General features: G+C 33.2%; 1 protein-coding gene across 3 annotated transcripts in view; it reads right to left on the bottom strand.

The window, feature by feature from the left end:
* Positions 1-287: 287 nt before the first annotated feature.
* Rock1 (Rho associated coiled-coil containing protein kinase 1) overlaps positions 288-16,449 on the bottom strand; it is a 151,407-nt gene continuing 135,245 nt past the window's right edge. For all 3 annotated transcript variants that reach the window (XM_015482498.2, XM_048806464.1, XM_048806465.1), the window contains 7 exons: positions 15,971-16,130; positions 10,466-10,536; positions 10,181-10,269; positions 6,211-6,289; positions 4,263-4,524; positions 3,037-3,244; positions 288-1,777 (listed from right to left, as the gene is read on the bottom strand). In XM_015482498.2, coding sequence (XP_015337984.2) covers positions 1,774-1,777; positions 3,037-3,244; positions 4,263-4,524; positions 6,211-6,289; positions 10,181-10,269; positions 10,466-10,536; positions 15,971-16,130 — 873 coding nt within the window. In that variant the 3' untranslated portion in view covers positions 288-1,773. The remainder of the gene's footprint in view (positions 1,778-3,036; positions 3,245-4,262; positions 4,525-6,210; positions 6,290-10,180; positions 10,270-10,465; positions 10,537-15,970; positions 16,131-16,449) is intronic.

Below are 16,449 nucleotides of genomic sequence, written 5' to 3'. Positions count from 1 at the left end.
CCCAGAATAAAGGTTGTCAGAGCCTCTGCTTACAAGAAATCGAAGCGGCCCATAGAGAACTGTTTCCTAATAGATACTTTAACTATAGCCACTCTTGTTTGTTTTAGAGTCCAAACCAGGTATTATCTTTTAGAAATACACATTTAATGAACATTTGTATACAATCAGGGACTAATTTGCAATGCTTTTCTATTCATTTTCAGCCACAAGAAAAGACCATAGCAGTCATCATTAAAAATATCCTTCCATAAATTACTTTTATTTCTCATTAAATGAGCACAGAGTCATTAGCATATTAATAACAGATATGTTTATTATTACATATCCATCAGTGCGGCTTTCAATACCACTTGAAACATGCATATCATCCTAGAGACGATCAGTTTTCCAGTGCTTCTTATTTGATACACATTACTGCAAAGCCATTATAAATTACTGAGGAGGTATTTGGTTAAAAAAATAAACAATAAATCATATTGCCCATACAAATCAACTCTTGTTACTAGACAAGAGTTTAACAGTATTTATACGGTAATTCCTATGTTAACTGGAAAACATCATGGATGTATTGCCATAATTTTCTTTTTACATTGGTGCAACCTTGAATAATTTCTGCAGATAGTTTTATAAAGTCATTCATTATTGTAGCAGGTAGTTTGATGCAAAGATTGTACTCAATTTATGAAAGTCCAACAAATCTCTAAACATTTTAAATTAAATCAATTATCAATGAAAAACCCACTGACACACATAATTTTTTGAAAATCTGTTTTTTTGAAATTTCTATACTTATGGCAGTAAAATAATTATCTCAAATTAAGGCACTAAAAGGGCAATGCAACTCCCACTGAAAGTGTTCTAAGAATAATTTACATTTCAAACAGTGCATACATTTCTTATATGTTTGTTAACTTAATGTCTTTATCACTTAAAACCACAAAGAAATACATTATATAATTACAGAAATGATGTACCCCACAAAATGCTTTTAAACTTGGTTCTTTTGTACAGTTAGTTCCTAATGTCTCTAGTAGTAAAATAATATGGCTTGGCAAAAATGCATAGATTAAGTGTAATTTTTTGTCTTTCCCATTCCCCAATCTACAAACTTGCTGAAACATATACAGTATTGTAAAGCATAATGTAAGATATTTAATTTCTCCTTCAAGTCCATCACAAGCAATCAACAGTAAGGCTTTTTAATTCTACAGTGAGGGCACTGAAGTTCAAGCAATGTCACTGTTTTCTTAAAATAATTTTGTAGTCTTGCAAGAGCACAAAAACTTAAAAGTCATTTAAAAAACAAAACAAAACAAAACAAAAAACTTCAGTTTGTCTCATTTTGAGATATTTTCTTTACTCCTTCCATGAGCTGATCTTGATAGTGATGGCCATTCCACTTGAAAGTGAAAATTCCTTCCTCTCACTCATATGAGGAAAACTGCATTCTATCACAACTGACAGGCGTTTTCTTAGAAATTCAAAAAGGCAGCACCTTTTTAAAAAAATATATCTAGCTAAGCTTTCCCCAATTGTATCTGCATTACATAGTAATAATTAATCTAATCTACCTGTAGGCAAACCCGCAATAATAATAAAAAAAACCCTTTCAGTGTGCTTTTGTGCCAAAGCAAGGACAGAATAACAGCAATCTTAACCCTGAAGCCTGTGATATTTGTGTCAAAGAAACAGCCTGTCTGCTCTGCATGGTTAAAGAAGCCTGGTTTATCAGGTAGCATCCCACATGATTCCACAAGGCAGTAGGTCACATGGTTAACTGTTGGAGGAAAAAAGGGGGAAAAAAATCTGTAATTTAAGAAATATACTCAGTTTAAAAATACAAGAAACAAAAATTAGAGGGCTGGGGGTTTGGTTCATGAGTACAGAACTTGCCCATCAGGTGCAAGCCTGTGAATTTGACTCATAACAACTCAGGGAATAGGGGGGAGGTACATACATATTATCTTTATATAAAATAATCAACAATTACATAAAACTCAAAAAATAGGGAAAAGGAAAACCATACTTAAAATTATCTCCTTTTTGCTTCTACCCTTTTTTAAACATATTTTTTCACTCAGCTATACCCAGATGGTTGATATAGCCTTCTACTTAAAGAGTGATGTGATAAACTAGAGTCATATGTGACTGAGAAATATATAAGAAATATGCTATGAGTCATTTCAAAGATCTGGTTACTGACAGGACAGAATGAAGGAGAGATTTTTTACTTGCTTGAAAGATGTGGGTAACATAAGCAGAGACACAAATCAGTGTTAGGTATCATCTTCTATATTCTAATGGCCCTCTGCTCTAGTGATTACATCTGAAGGGGTGTTGGTAGTTGGTATCAGAGAAAGAACACATACTTTAGAATAGCACAAAAACTGATTCCAAATCTATAGGCTGTGTGACCTAGTGAAAGTTCCTTTATTTCTCCCATAGAAAACATTTAATTATGTACTGTAACTAGCATGTTAGGTATTTTTGAAAACATTTCATTGAAAATTTTAAAAAAGGGACTTAACTGAAAAGTTTATTTGTAATACCATCTTCATCAATAATACCAAATAATTTTAATTTTCATAGTTAAAGAAGATGAGGAAAGTTTCATATAACCTTATTTGCATTTAAAAAGGTATAAATTACTAGGTATAAAAACATTAATGGATAAATATGTGCTTTGTACATCAACTTATGATAGGGCTGGGGTTGTGGCTCAGCAGTAGAGCACTCGCCTAGCACGTGTGAGGCCCTGGGTTTGATCCTCAGCACCACATAAAAACAAACAAAATAAAGGTATTGTGTACAACTAAAAAATAAATATTATAAAGAAAAAACTTATGACAATAAAATTTGACACAGAACTAAATATCACATTAATTAATAATATTAATTTTTAAAATGAATCATAGAGTAACTGTGAGTCTATAAAGACCTAATTATAAATGATGTCCTCTGTAGTGAAAAAAATGAGATTTCTGATTTTAACAGAGACTTTCACACTGTTAAAAAGGTTAACATTTTAATCCTTACCTAGTTTTTCCAGATGTATTTTTGACCACTTTCCGGAAAGACTGATTTGCAGTGGATCTTGTAGAAAGTGTTCGAGGTGAGGCACGAACAAAACCAGATGGTGGATTTTTAGGGATCTTCTTTACTAAATGAGTTACCCATTTTTTTTGTTCATCCTGAGAACATGCTAACAGCAGCATATCTCTTGCTGATGTTACATCATAACTTACTATATTAAAAAAAAATAAGCAAGCACAATTAAAACCATATAATATTAGAACCCCAAATCTATCAAATGTGTAATTTTTCATGTTTGTTATAGTTTCAAATTAAACAACTATGCTTAATTAAGTTTGAACAATATATTCCTTTTTTCTTTAATTTAATTAAGGCTGAACTTAATTAAAAACAAACAAAGCTAGTAGCCTCATAAAGTAAGAAAAATAAAGTAAAAAGCAGAAGTGAAATAAATATATTTATAGAACTTAAGTTTCTTATCTTAAAATAGCTGTCTGTACTCTATGTTTTCCCTTTAGGTTCCCTCTGATTAAACTGGAAGGTATTTTTGTCTATGATACAGCATGCCGGTCCAGGCAGAGAAAGCCAGACAAAAGAAGGTAGGCAACAGGTAAAAATTCACAGAGGAATATAGTGAAACTCACCCTATAACTCTTCTCTCCAATTTAGGATAATTTCTTTCTTTTCTTTTCTTTTTTTCCCCAGTACTGAGGATGGAACCCAGGGGAGCTTTACCACTAAGTTATATCCCCACCCCCTTTATTTAATTTTTTTAGTTAAGGGTCTCGGTAAATTGTATAGGCTGCCCTCGAACTTGTGATCTTCCTGACTCAGCCTCCCAAACTGCTGGGATTGTATGCATGCACCACTGTACACCACAGGATAATTTCTTAATAGTTTTTCTTTTGTACAAGAAATTGAACCCAGGAGTGCCTAACCACTGAGTCACATCCCCAGATCTGTGGCTGGCTTTCAATTTGTGATCCTCCTGCCTCAGCCTCCCAAATTGCTGGGATTACAAGGGTGCACCACTGTGCCTGGCAAGGGGGCGATCCTCTTTAAAAAGAAAAAAAAATGTACTTAAAGCTAAATCTGTAGCTGTAAAATTATACCTGCAATGTTTCCATCAGTGTCAAAATAGTACTTCTCATAACCTACCTTTTCAATGCGATATAGAACTCATTATTTTATTGGGACTAAATTTGTAAAAAATAATTATCATGCTTTACCTTTACACGGAGAAATTAAGTCTTCTTTCTTATCTAAATGATCTCTGTGGCACTTAACATGGCATCTTCGACACTCTAGGGCAGGGGGTGGCTTAAAAACATGCCAGAGAGGTTTGGCACAGGCCTCACAATTGGCAGGAAAGTGGTAGAGGGTAGGAATGAACTCATGGCCTTTGTGATTTTGGAAATTAGTTTTTTCAGCTTGCTGTACTGGTTCCATCTCAACATCTTTTCTACATTCACCTTCATTTGCATATAGTATCTACATTCAGGAATAGAGAAAGAAAGAGAAAAAAAATCTTAATCTGTAAATAAAAGTTGCACATGTATAAAAGCAATGGCATATTTTTACACTTATTTCACAAAACACTCAGTACTTAGGTAAAAAGAGCCTTTTAACAATTATAATTTTAGGGCTGGGGTTGTGGCTTGGTGATAGAGAAATTGCTGAACATTGTGAGGCACTGGGTTCAATCCTCAGCACCACATAAAACCTAGGAATTAAACCAGAGACCCTGCTTCTAATAGAAGAAAAAGTAGGCCCTAATCTCCTTCACGTTGGGTCAGGCCCCAACTTCCTTAATAAGACTCCTGTAGCGCAAGAATTAAAATCAAGAATCAATAAATGGGATGGATTCAAACTAAAAAGCTTCTTCTCAGCAAAAGAAACAACCTGTGAGGTGAATAGAGAGCTTGCAATTTGGGAGCAAATTTTTACCACTCACACATCAGATAGAGCACTAATCTCTAGGGTATATGAAGAACTCAAAAATCTTAACATCAAACAAACAAACAAACAAACAATCCAATCAATAAATGGGCCAAGGAACTGAACAGACACTTCTCAGAAGATGATATACAATCAATCAATAAATCAAACAATAAATATGAAAAAATGTTCAATACTGCTAGCAATTAGAGAAATGCAAATCAAAACTACTCTAAGATTTCATCTCACTCCAGTCAGAATGGCAGCTATTATGAAGACAAACAACAATAAATGTTGGTAAGGATGTGGGGGAAAAGGCACATTCATACATTGCTGGTGGTACTGCAAATTGGTGCAGACAATATGGAAAGCAGTATGGAGATTCCTTGGAAAACTGGTAATTTGACCCAGCCATTTGACCCAGCTATCCCTCTCCTCGGTCTATACCCAAAGGACTTAAAAACAGCATACTACAGGGACACAGACACATCACTGTTTATAGCAGCACAATTCACAATAGCTAAACTGTGGAACCAACCAAGATGCCCTACAGCAGATGAATGGATTAAAAAATGTGGCATATATACACAATGGAATATTACTCAGCAATAAAAGAGAATAAAATCAGGGCATTTGAAGGTAAATGGTTGGAGTTGGAGAATATAATTGCTAAGTGAAGTTGGCCAATCCCTAAAAAACAAATGCTGAATGCTCTGATATAAGAAAGCTGATTCACAGTGGGAATTCACAGAGCATGGGAGGATTAGACAAACTCTAGATAGGGCAAAGGGGTGGGAGAGGAAAGGAGGGGACTTAGGGGTAGGAAAGATGGTAGAATGAGATGGACATCATTATCCTAAGTACATGTATGAAGACACGAATAGTGTGAATATACTTTGTATACAACAAGAGATATGAAAAATTGTGCTCTATGTGTGTAATATGAATTGTAATACATGCTGTTGACATATAACAAGTTAGAATTTAAAAATAAATAAAATAAAATGGTGAGACAGGGGAAAAAAAGTTATTGTGTCCATTTACAACTCAAAATATATATATATATTTTTTAATATTTATTTATTTTTTTTAGCTTTTGGCGGACACAACATCTTTGTATGTGGTGCTGAGGATCGAACCCAGGCCGCACGCATGCCAGGCGAGCGTGCTACCACTTGAGCCACATCCCCAGCCCCAACTCAAAATATTTTTAAAAAATTTACAAATCCATATTTTTACCTGGAATATTTTAGGAATTTCTTCAGTTTCAGCTCTGTACACATCTCCTTGAGTTACAGGTCGAACATGAAACAGCTTACTAAATTAAAAATAAATATAAGCCATTATTAAAAATTCATTTACAGCAAAGAACATCCAGGTGGCAAATAAGCAAATGCAAAGATATTCAACATCGTTAGTCATTAGGAAAATATACTGTTAAAACTACAATGAGCCAGGTACAGCAGCACACCCTATAATCTCAGAGATTCAGGAGGCTGGGGCAGGACTGCAAGTTAGAGCTAGCCCAAATACCCAGCAATTTAGCAAGACCCTGTCTCAAAATAAAAATAAAAAGGGCTGGGTGTGTACCTCAGTGGCAGAACACCCGTTGGTTCAATTCCCAGTTTTCCACCAAAACCCCCCAGACCAAACAAAAAACCCTATAATGCATATCACTATCAAAAATTTTAGAACAAAAATAATAATAACATCAAATGCTGCAGAGAAATTGGATCCCTTATACAATGCTGGTGTAAATGTAAAACTACAGTACTACTCAGAAAAAGAATATAATAACTTCTTACCAAACTAAACATATACTCAACATATCACCCAGTGATTACCCTTTTGGATCTTTATTCTGGGAAATGACAATTTCTATCTATACAAAAATTTGTTTGTGAATATTCATAGTTGCTTTATTCATAATAGTCCCAAACTGGATACAACACAAATAAATGGTTTAAAAAACTGCATCTGTATTATGGCATATAGTCATTCCTCAGTATCATTAGGATTGATTCCAAGACCCATTTGCAAATATCAAAATCCCAGTCCCCTTATATAAAAAGGGTATTTGCATAAAACCTATGCACATCCTCCCATGTATCTAAAATAAATTCTAGGTTACTTTTTAAAAATTTTTTTTTTGGGGGGGGAGGGGAAGCACAGGGGATTGAACCCAGGGGTTCTCTAATACTGAACTACCTAGCCCTTTTTATTTTACTTTGACACAGGTCTCAAGAAGTTGTCCAGGCAGGCCTAGAATTGTGATCCTCTTGTCTCAGCTTCCCAAGTTGCTGAGATTACAGGTATGTGTTACCATGCCAGTTTAGATAACTTGTAAAACCTAATACAATATAAATTGTATGTAGATAGTTGATACATTGTATTGTCTAGGGAACAATGGCAAGAAAAAAAAATCTGTACATATTCAGTACAGACACAAATTTTTTCCTGAATATTTCTGATCTGTGGTTGGTTGAATCCTCAGATGCAAAATCCAGAGGGTCACCTGTACAACTCAATAACCATAAGAAACATCAATTACAAGTACAATTTATTTCAAGGTAATTATGCTGAGTGAAAAAAATGTGAGTGCAAAATACTTGATTGCAAAATATTTTAGTTCATTTATATAATATCCTCAAAATGACAAAATTATAGAGTTGGAGATCAGATTAATATTGCCAGGGACCAAGTAGGTAGAGGGAAAAAACTGTCTATGGTTATCAAAAAAGGTGTCACAGGGATCCTTGTGATGGAATTATTCTCTATTTTGACTCTGGTAGTGTTTTATATAAATCTATGAGACAGGGAGGTAGATTGCAAGGAAAGAAGTTAATTATTTGGAAATAACATGATTTCCTATATAGAAAAGCCCTGTGAAATTGATTTTAAAAATATTTTTTAAAAATCTAAAAATAAAAAAAGAAGCATGGTTAGAGAATTCAAGGTCAATATATAAAAATGTATCTAGCTCAGACTTAGCTTTAAAGAAAAAAATAAAAAAATAAAAGTGCTGAAACAACCAGATACCCATGTGGGGGGAAAAAAAAATCCCTGACTTCAACCATTGCTTTTTACCAAACACAGAAATTAATTATAAACTTAAATACATAACTTAAACATAAAATGTGGAACAGTAAAGCTTCTAGAAAAAAAAAAAAAAACACAGGAAAATACCTTGCCTCTGGGCAGGCAAAAATTTCTTGAACAGGATATAAAAGGCACTAACCATTTTAAAAGCTGACACATTGATCTTTATTAAAAGACACCATTAGGCTGGGTGTGGTGGCACATGCCTGTAATCCCAGTCGCTTGGGAGGCTGAGGTAGGAGGATGGAGATGCGAGTTCAAAGCCAGCCTCAGCAAAAGCGAGGTGCTAAGCAAATCGGTGAGACCCTGTCTCTACTGGGAATGTGGCTCAGTGGCCAAGTGACCCCTGAGTTCAATCTCTAGTCCCCCGTCCCCCTAAAAAAAGATACCATTAAGAAAATGGATGGGGGGGGGCTGCTTTGTAGCTCAGTGGTAGAGCGCTTACCTCGCACATATGAGGTACTGGGTTCGGTCCTCAGCACCACATAAAAATAAGCAAACGAAACACTAAAGATAAAAAGAAAACTTAAAAATAAAGAAAAGAAAATGGATGGGTAAGCCACAGACTGGGAAATACTTGCATAACATATTTCTAACACAGGGTTCTTATTCTAAATACATGTATATATATTCAGAATAATATTTATTTACATATATACAATAAACCAATCTCAAAAGGATAAGCAGCCCAATCAAAAACTGGGCAAAAGACTTATAGTTCAGAAAAGATATAAAAATGGCCAACAAGCCAGGAATGGTGATGCCTGCTTATGGTCCTAGCTACTTGGGAGGCTGAGGCAGAAGGATCATTGTCAGCCCAGGAATTCAGGGTCACCCTGAGTGACACAGTGAGAACTTATTTCTTAAACAAACACTCAAAAAAGATAACACACAAAAAGATTTTTGATGTCATTAGTTACAAAGAAAATGCAAATTATAACAATGAGCCAGGCCTGTAATCCAGCAGCTCAGGAGGCTGAGGCAGGAGGATCTTGAGTTCAAAGCCAGCGCCAGCAACATAGCAAGTCCCTAGGGCAACTTAGTGAGACCCTATCTCTAAATAAAATATAAAAAAGGGATAGGGATGTGGCTCCTTGGTTTATTGCCCTGGATTCAATTCCCAGTACCAAAATTCAAAAAACAATGAGGTAGCTCCATATCCACTAGAATAGTTGGCCACAAAAAAGAAGTCTGACACCGTCAAATGTGACATGGAGCAACAAAATGTATACCTTGTAAGTAGATATAAAACAATAAAATCATTTTTGAGAAATATTTTAGATTTTTAGAAAGTTAAATACAGATCTATTCTATAACCCAGGATTCTATTCCTATCTTATTTACCCATGAGAAATGAAAACATGTATCAGTAATTTTTAGTACTTGCTCAGTTCTACTTACATCCTAACCATGATCAGATTCACAAATATTTAATTCTGAACAGAAGTAATTCATTTAAATTTACATTTCTCTTGAATAGCACCTATTATTTCACTTTGAATTCATGTTGTGTTACATGTTCTACCTTTTCTAGTACCAGTCTCTGAGCTCCTTAAATATGGAACTTAATTATCTTTATAACATACTATTGTTCCTATAGAATGAACACTAGGAAAATAAAAACTCTATACTAAACATGTTTCTCTGATATATTACTAAAAAAACCACAGGTATGTTAATAATCCCTCTTAGTAGTGATCAAAGAATTCCATACTTTTTAAAGATACTCTGAACTCAAAACTACCAAATGCTTGAAATAAAAAATTTGTCTTTCAAGTACAAGAATTAAGTACACAAAATTTTCCTTCTCATATTGTGCCAAAGATTTCATACAAAGTGAATAAATTTAAGTCTATTAAAAACAAAAGTAGAGGGACTGGGGTTGTGGCTCAGTGGTAGAGCACTTGCCTTGCACGTGTGAGGCACTGGGTTCAATCCTCAGCACCACATAAAAACAAACAAACAAACAAATAAATAAATGTAAGAAAACAAAAAACAAAAACAAAAGTAGATAACATTGTTTAAATAACATATAAAGCAAAACAAGTCTAAAAATAAATTTCATATGTTAATACTCAAGTAACTTAAAATTCAATCAAAGTCAACTTACTCTATGTCCAATACCATAGATGGATTGGATTGTTCCTTATCTTGTTCATCATTATAGAACAAAATTTTTTTGCTGCTTACGACAACATACTGCAATCAGAAAAAGGGAGAAGAATTATAAGAGTAACATTAGCTTGTTTTAAAGTGATAATTGTAACATTTGCCATTTATGTCTAGACTATTTTGTATTAATCTAAAACCAGTGTTAATAACAGAGCAGTTAACATAAGTTTCATGCTTCAAACATATTACAAAATATCAATTAAAAAAAGTAGGTATATATTACCTGTTTCTTCCAGCCATATCTTTTGATATTTCCTCTATTTGGTACAGAAAGCCAACCTTCAATTCTTGATTCTAAGAGAAAAAGCATATTATATAGCAGTCAGTGTTAAATTGTAAGTGAAGGAAAAACTATTTTAAGTTGTCCTATAGCATGCAGCAACAGGCAACTGAAAATGGCTAAATGAATAATGCTATAATTCGCTCTTCATGCTTCAGTCACACAAATCAACTTTAATGGCCATACAAATATTGCAGAAAAAAATTCCAAGCCACTTTTCTCATCAAATGGACATTTAGCACTCAATTACAAAAGTATGAAGTAACAGTATCTGTAAGAGCAAGGCAAAACTGGAATGGATTGCAGCTTAAATGGGACATAATATAGAACACTTTAAATCACTTAACATTCATATAAAAATACTTAGCAAAAAGAAAAACAAAAAAAGAAAAAACTATGCAGCAAGTGGAACAAATCAGAGCCATGATTTACACAAGAAAGAGCAAGCAAAAGTACAGAAGTGTCCTATTACTCACAGAAGACAAGAATAGAAGATAAATAAATAAGGAATGCAGGCAGAATCAACTAGATATAAAGAATAAGAGATAAGCATTTTATTTGTTTTCTCAGTGCAATTTTCTGATAAACTTTCTGGCAAAATATTCACAACAATTTTAATTCAATTGTCCAAATTCTACAAGCAAGTTCAAACTAGGTGTAAAGCCTTTTAAGTTCACAAACTTAATAAACAGGAAAAGAACACAATTAAACTGATCAACTGCTAATATTTATATTAGTTTCTGTGTACCATAAATCCTCTATTTCAATCAAGGCCTTTTATATGATAATTATTGCTATTTAAATAAAACTAATGTTTATCAGAAATAACTGGGGGATAAAGATGATTCCATTAGAAATTACTATTTAAATAAACATTAAGTATTTTCTTATTTGTCATATTCAAAACATGAAAGAACAAAAAGGCAACCAATTTTAAAGTATGATGCTATAATGTAATTGATTGTATTATGGCTCAAACCATGATCCTAATGGGACCATGTATTGTCCCTCTATAATACAACTTAAAAGCCGTAAAGCTCAGTCTTGGGATAATAACAACAGATGACATTTACTGAGTTCAAACCCAGGCTAATTTCTGAGCTTATGTTTCTGCAGCACAATGCTAGTTTGTGTCCCCAAACAAACCCTTGCAGTTCATTGAATAATGGTAATGTTCCTCCTGTTCCCACTTTTCACCACATAGTTAATGTCTCCAAATTTTGTTTGTTAATCTTTCATATAAATTATAGTTATTATAGGAAAAAAATATGAAAACTGAGGTTCAAAACACTTAAATTCTCTTATGCAACTTTTTTCTTAAATTGCTTCTATTTATCAATTATTATTTTGTTTCCTTGTGTAATTTCTTCATAAGTTTTGTAAGAGCAGGGATCCTAAAACTTGTTTCATGTTTTAGGATCCCTAACACACAAAGAAGGTGCTTGACAAATTTGTTGATTATTTTGCTATTCTGATTTTTATCTAAATTAGCAATTAAAGACATGCTCCGTAAATACTGGTTACAATTTAACAACCAAACAGGCAGTTTTATATTAAATAAAGTGTAGAAGGCTGCTGGTCATATATTGATCATTCATAAATACTTTACCTTACAAAAGGAAAAAAATTGTTGCTAGGAAGTTTTTCCACTAATAGTGCAAAAATTGCAGTTTTTGTCTTAAAGTATGGTTTGGAAAACATTAAGTTGAACAGTAGCACAGTAGTTCGAATGAAAAGTAGTGTTAATATTTGATGATACAAATAAAGCTGATTAACACGTTATTCTTTACTGAAAATAAAGGCCCATAAATTTTGACCTTTATACAAAATTGTGTATTCCTAAATATTCCACCTCCTGCAAAAAACTTCTCTAAGAAAATCAATGCCCAAAACATTTATGCTTTTCTGGATTAAGGTATGGGTCAGGAATTGAACTAAGCTCAGTGATACATACTAGCTTCTCTTGTTTCCTTTCTTACTCCTTAGATGCAGATTAACATATTTACTAGTTTTTATATATAAAGACCTCCTCTAAATCAAGACTCAGTATAACCTAAGTGGCAATCTGAAGGTAAAATGCTATAAACTCTATCTTTCACATAACAAACATAGAATTTTGTTTCTCCAGATAAGTGAAAGAAACTCATGCTGAGAACTTATTCTTTTTATTGCAGTGCTATGAATGCAACCCAGGGCCTTGTACATGCCACTCTACCACTGAGCTACATTCCCAGCCCAACACTGAGAACTTTTAAGTGCAGATTAGCATCAACATTTTGCTACAGAAGTACAAAACAACCTGGCTCCAGGTTTTATACAGTGTATTTGTAGAACAATTTTAACTTACAAAAAATTAGATATTTATTATTGCAAAATCAGCAATTGATTCTTTTATTCAAATAAGAGATCCTAATTATATGCAAATCAATATATAATATAGTCAATTTAAACATCAAAGCTAACCTCTGAAGACTACCAAAGTGATTACTGGGATAAACCACATACTATTTAAAAAAGAGAGGCAGAGAAACATTCTAAAATATTTTAATTATATACAAAAGTAATATAAAAAAGAAAATGAAAATAACTAATGTTCAAGAATTCAGATGCACTGAATTCAGAGACTTTCATATATTCAAATACTTGGAAGCACACCAAGCAATTCACCAATCTAAGGTTCCAAAGACTGAGATCAAGATGTATTAAAAAGAGAATGATGCAGATAATTCCTAAGAGATAATGAATATTAATGGTGTACTTTTGCCAAGTGTTTTTGTATTTCATCTACTACCTTTTCTTTAGGTAACTAGGTCAATGGTTCCCAAAGAAGGAAAGAGAAAAGAGGAGAAAGTAGAGACTGTTATCACATAAAAATTTTTGTCATTTAGACAAAAGGCTAACTATAACTTTATGGGTGATCTTTACATTTATACAGTGTGCTACGTCACAACCTGCCACAGAATCAAGAGGAGGATGAGACATAAAAAAGAATTAAGAGAATGTAAGTATCTTCAGTTATAAGTCAGAGAAGGCATACTATTTTTTTCCCCTACGATTTTTGGAATTGAGAAACTTAGAAGATTTTTTTTTGGGGGGGGGGGGTGCTAGGGATTGAATCCATGACTTTGTCCATGTAAGGCAAGCACTCTACCAACTGAGTTATATTCCAGCCCAAGGAGAGACTTAATCTGTAGTTAGTGTCAAGATGCCCACTGAGCAAATCTACAAGAGGCTGATTCCTAGATGTAGAAGATAATTAAATTAGAATCTTTATATTGAATATTAAATCTTAGAGAAATCATAAAAGACATAGTATTAGTTCATTTACCAAACTACTCAAAAAGTCAAATCATTCATTTCTACTTCTAATATGAAAACTGAGGTTCAAGACTGTCAGATCTTTGTAAAGTTTCAACATTAAGAACACAGTGACAGGGAAAGGGCTGGGGTTGTGACTCAGTGGTAGAGCACTCACCTAGCATGTGTGAGGTGCTAAGTTTGATCCTCAGCACCACACAAAAATAAATAAAGTATTATGTCCAACTACAACTTAAAAAAACAAAACAAAACAAAAACCACCACAGTGATGGGGAAAGAATTACCTAACTGGCTTGTTTTATAACAAAGGAGAAATGCTAGCAGTACTTTTGTCTGGAATTAAAAAACTTGAAAACAAAATCCCTGAAAATACATTAATATTCTAAGTAATAAACAGAATAAAGACAGTAGAAATATTTAAATTCTCTTTGCTAACTGACTCCTAAATTAATTTGGATTCTGAAATCTATATGGATTCCTAGCCCAAATCTGCCTTTGAATTTAGCCTTCTCAATATGCCAGGATGGAGAATAAAATTTATCACCTTCTTTGGAGGTCCCATCAATACATCTTTCAATTCAATTTGTCTAATGAAATGTCTAACCTACTAACCTAAGACAGAGAAAACTCAGGTGCACATAAAATATTAACCAGGTTAGAGAGAAATGGGTAGGAATAAAGAAAAAGTTCTGGGGCTGGGATTGTGGCTCAATGGTAGAGCACTCGAGTAGCAGGGTGAGACCCAGGTTCGATCCTCAGCAACACATAAAAATAAAGGCATTGTGTTGTGTCCATCTACATCTAAAAAATAAATATTAAAAAAAAAGAGAGAAAAAGTTCTAGTCAATATTTTAACTGACATTGAATAGAGTTAAGAATCCCTTTAGCCCATAAATATCTTGGGGTTAACAAAGAGGGAATTAAACTATAATTTCAGGTCAAAAATTAAAACAATGTAGCTAAAAACCTCTAAAAGTCATGTTTTTACTGATGATTAAAACTAACTTTAGAAATATATTTAAAAAGCTGAAGCTGGAGGTACTTGTTAAACCTAAAGTGATCTTCCTATAATGTGTTTCTCAAGAGGTAGGTGATTTCAGATAGGCAAAAAGTGGAAAACAGAAGGAATTCCTTGACAATTAGAACAGGAAATATTCTTCCCCTGCTCTTCCTTTTCCAGATATCAGAGTTTGGGCTAGTAAAACCAGCAAAGAATGGGGCAGGGATCACATGATATGCAAGTAGGAATTGAATTCAACTTTCCAGTTGGAGTTCCAATTTCTGGATCAAGAAAAATAGTAAAATTTTCTAAATAGTAAATAGTCCATCAAATTTCTTCTATGAAATTTTCAAAAACAAGAAATGTATTATCAATAGAACCCTGATAATAATTTATGCTGTTTTATAAAATCATCTTATTTATGAATCACTCAGGAAATACACTAATTAAAGTCTATTTTCAAGTTTAGGTAGAGCAAATTTCTAAAACCCTGAACTTGTGCACATGCATATACACCACACACACACACACACACACGTAAATGTTTTAATATTTACAACCCATTCCCTTCATTTCTACTATAATTAAGCCAATAATGAAGTTGTGTTTATTTTTAATTGGATGTCATTGGGAAAAAAAAGAAGACAAAAAAGTTTGAAATCTTAGCCACTCGCTTCTGCCTTATTTGGTTCCCTATCCCTTACTGCATTTTACTATCCCTCTTATGTATTTCTCCAAATTTAAAATTCAACAAAGTCATATTTAAGTTTAATACTACTACATTATGTAGGTTTCTATATATAGCTGTTATGGTTTTTATTATGAAGTACAGTTAGTTTTAACATGAGAATATATAAAACATCAAATAGCTGCTAGTCGGAAAAGTATAATTTTTAGGTTTCTACTCAGGTGGAGCTAAAATTTTTTAAGCCTAAGACTGCTTATGACTGTATTTTATAAAATGCACCTAGTATATAATTAGCATATGTCTTGGCTATCAGAAATAATTTCTTCTTAAAAATCCATGGACAAAATGAGATAGAAAACCAAATGGGTTAAAAAAAAATTCTATGTTAAACCTAAAGTGATAAAAAAAAAAAACCTGAATGGCATAACAGAATTATTCTTACCTGGAAGGTTTCCATCAGTTTCATCAGCACTAGGAAAACTAGCAACACTAGTAGAATCCGAAAGATCCAAAAGTTTAGCTCGTAATTGTTCAATATCACTCTCTTTGCTAGCCAACTGCATCTGAAGTTCATTCCTATGTGTACATTCTTCTACCAATTGCTATTTTTGAAAAATATCAAGATAATATCAAGGTCAAGTAATTTCCATCATTAAGAATTATAAATAAAAGTAATCTAAACTGCTAATATGAAAAACTTACTATAAACCATGAATATTTACTACTACAAATTTTATTTTATTCTTTTTGAGACAGGGTCTTGTTATGTATGTTACCCAGGCTGGCCCTTAACTTCTGAGCTCAAAAGACCCTTCTGTTGCAGCCTTCTGAGCATGTCACTGAATATGGCTACTACCATATATTTTGATGCTTTTCTCAGAAGAATTTCTGAAGTTTTTTTTTTTTTTTTTTTTTTTTTAA

This window comes from Marmota marmota, unplaced genomic scaffold, assembly GCF_001458135.2.
Source record: "Marmota marmota marmota unplaced genomic scaffold, marMar, whole genome shotgun sequence".
NCBI lineage: Eukaryota > Metazoa > Chordata > Mammalia > Rodentia > Sciuridae > Marmota > Marmota marmota.
The sequence above is the reverse complement of the archived record's forward strand: the minus strand, read 5'-3'. Positions and strand labels throughout refer to the sequence as shown.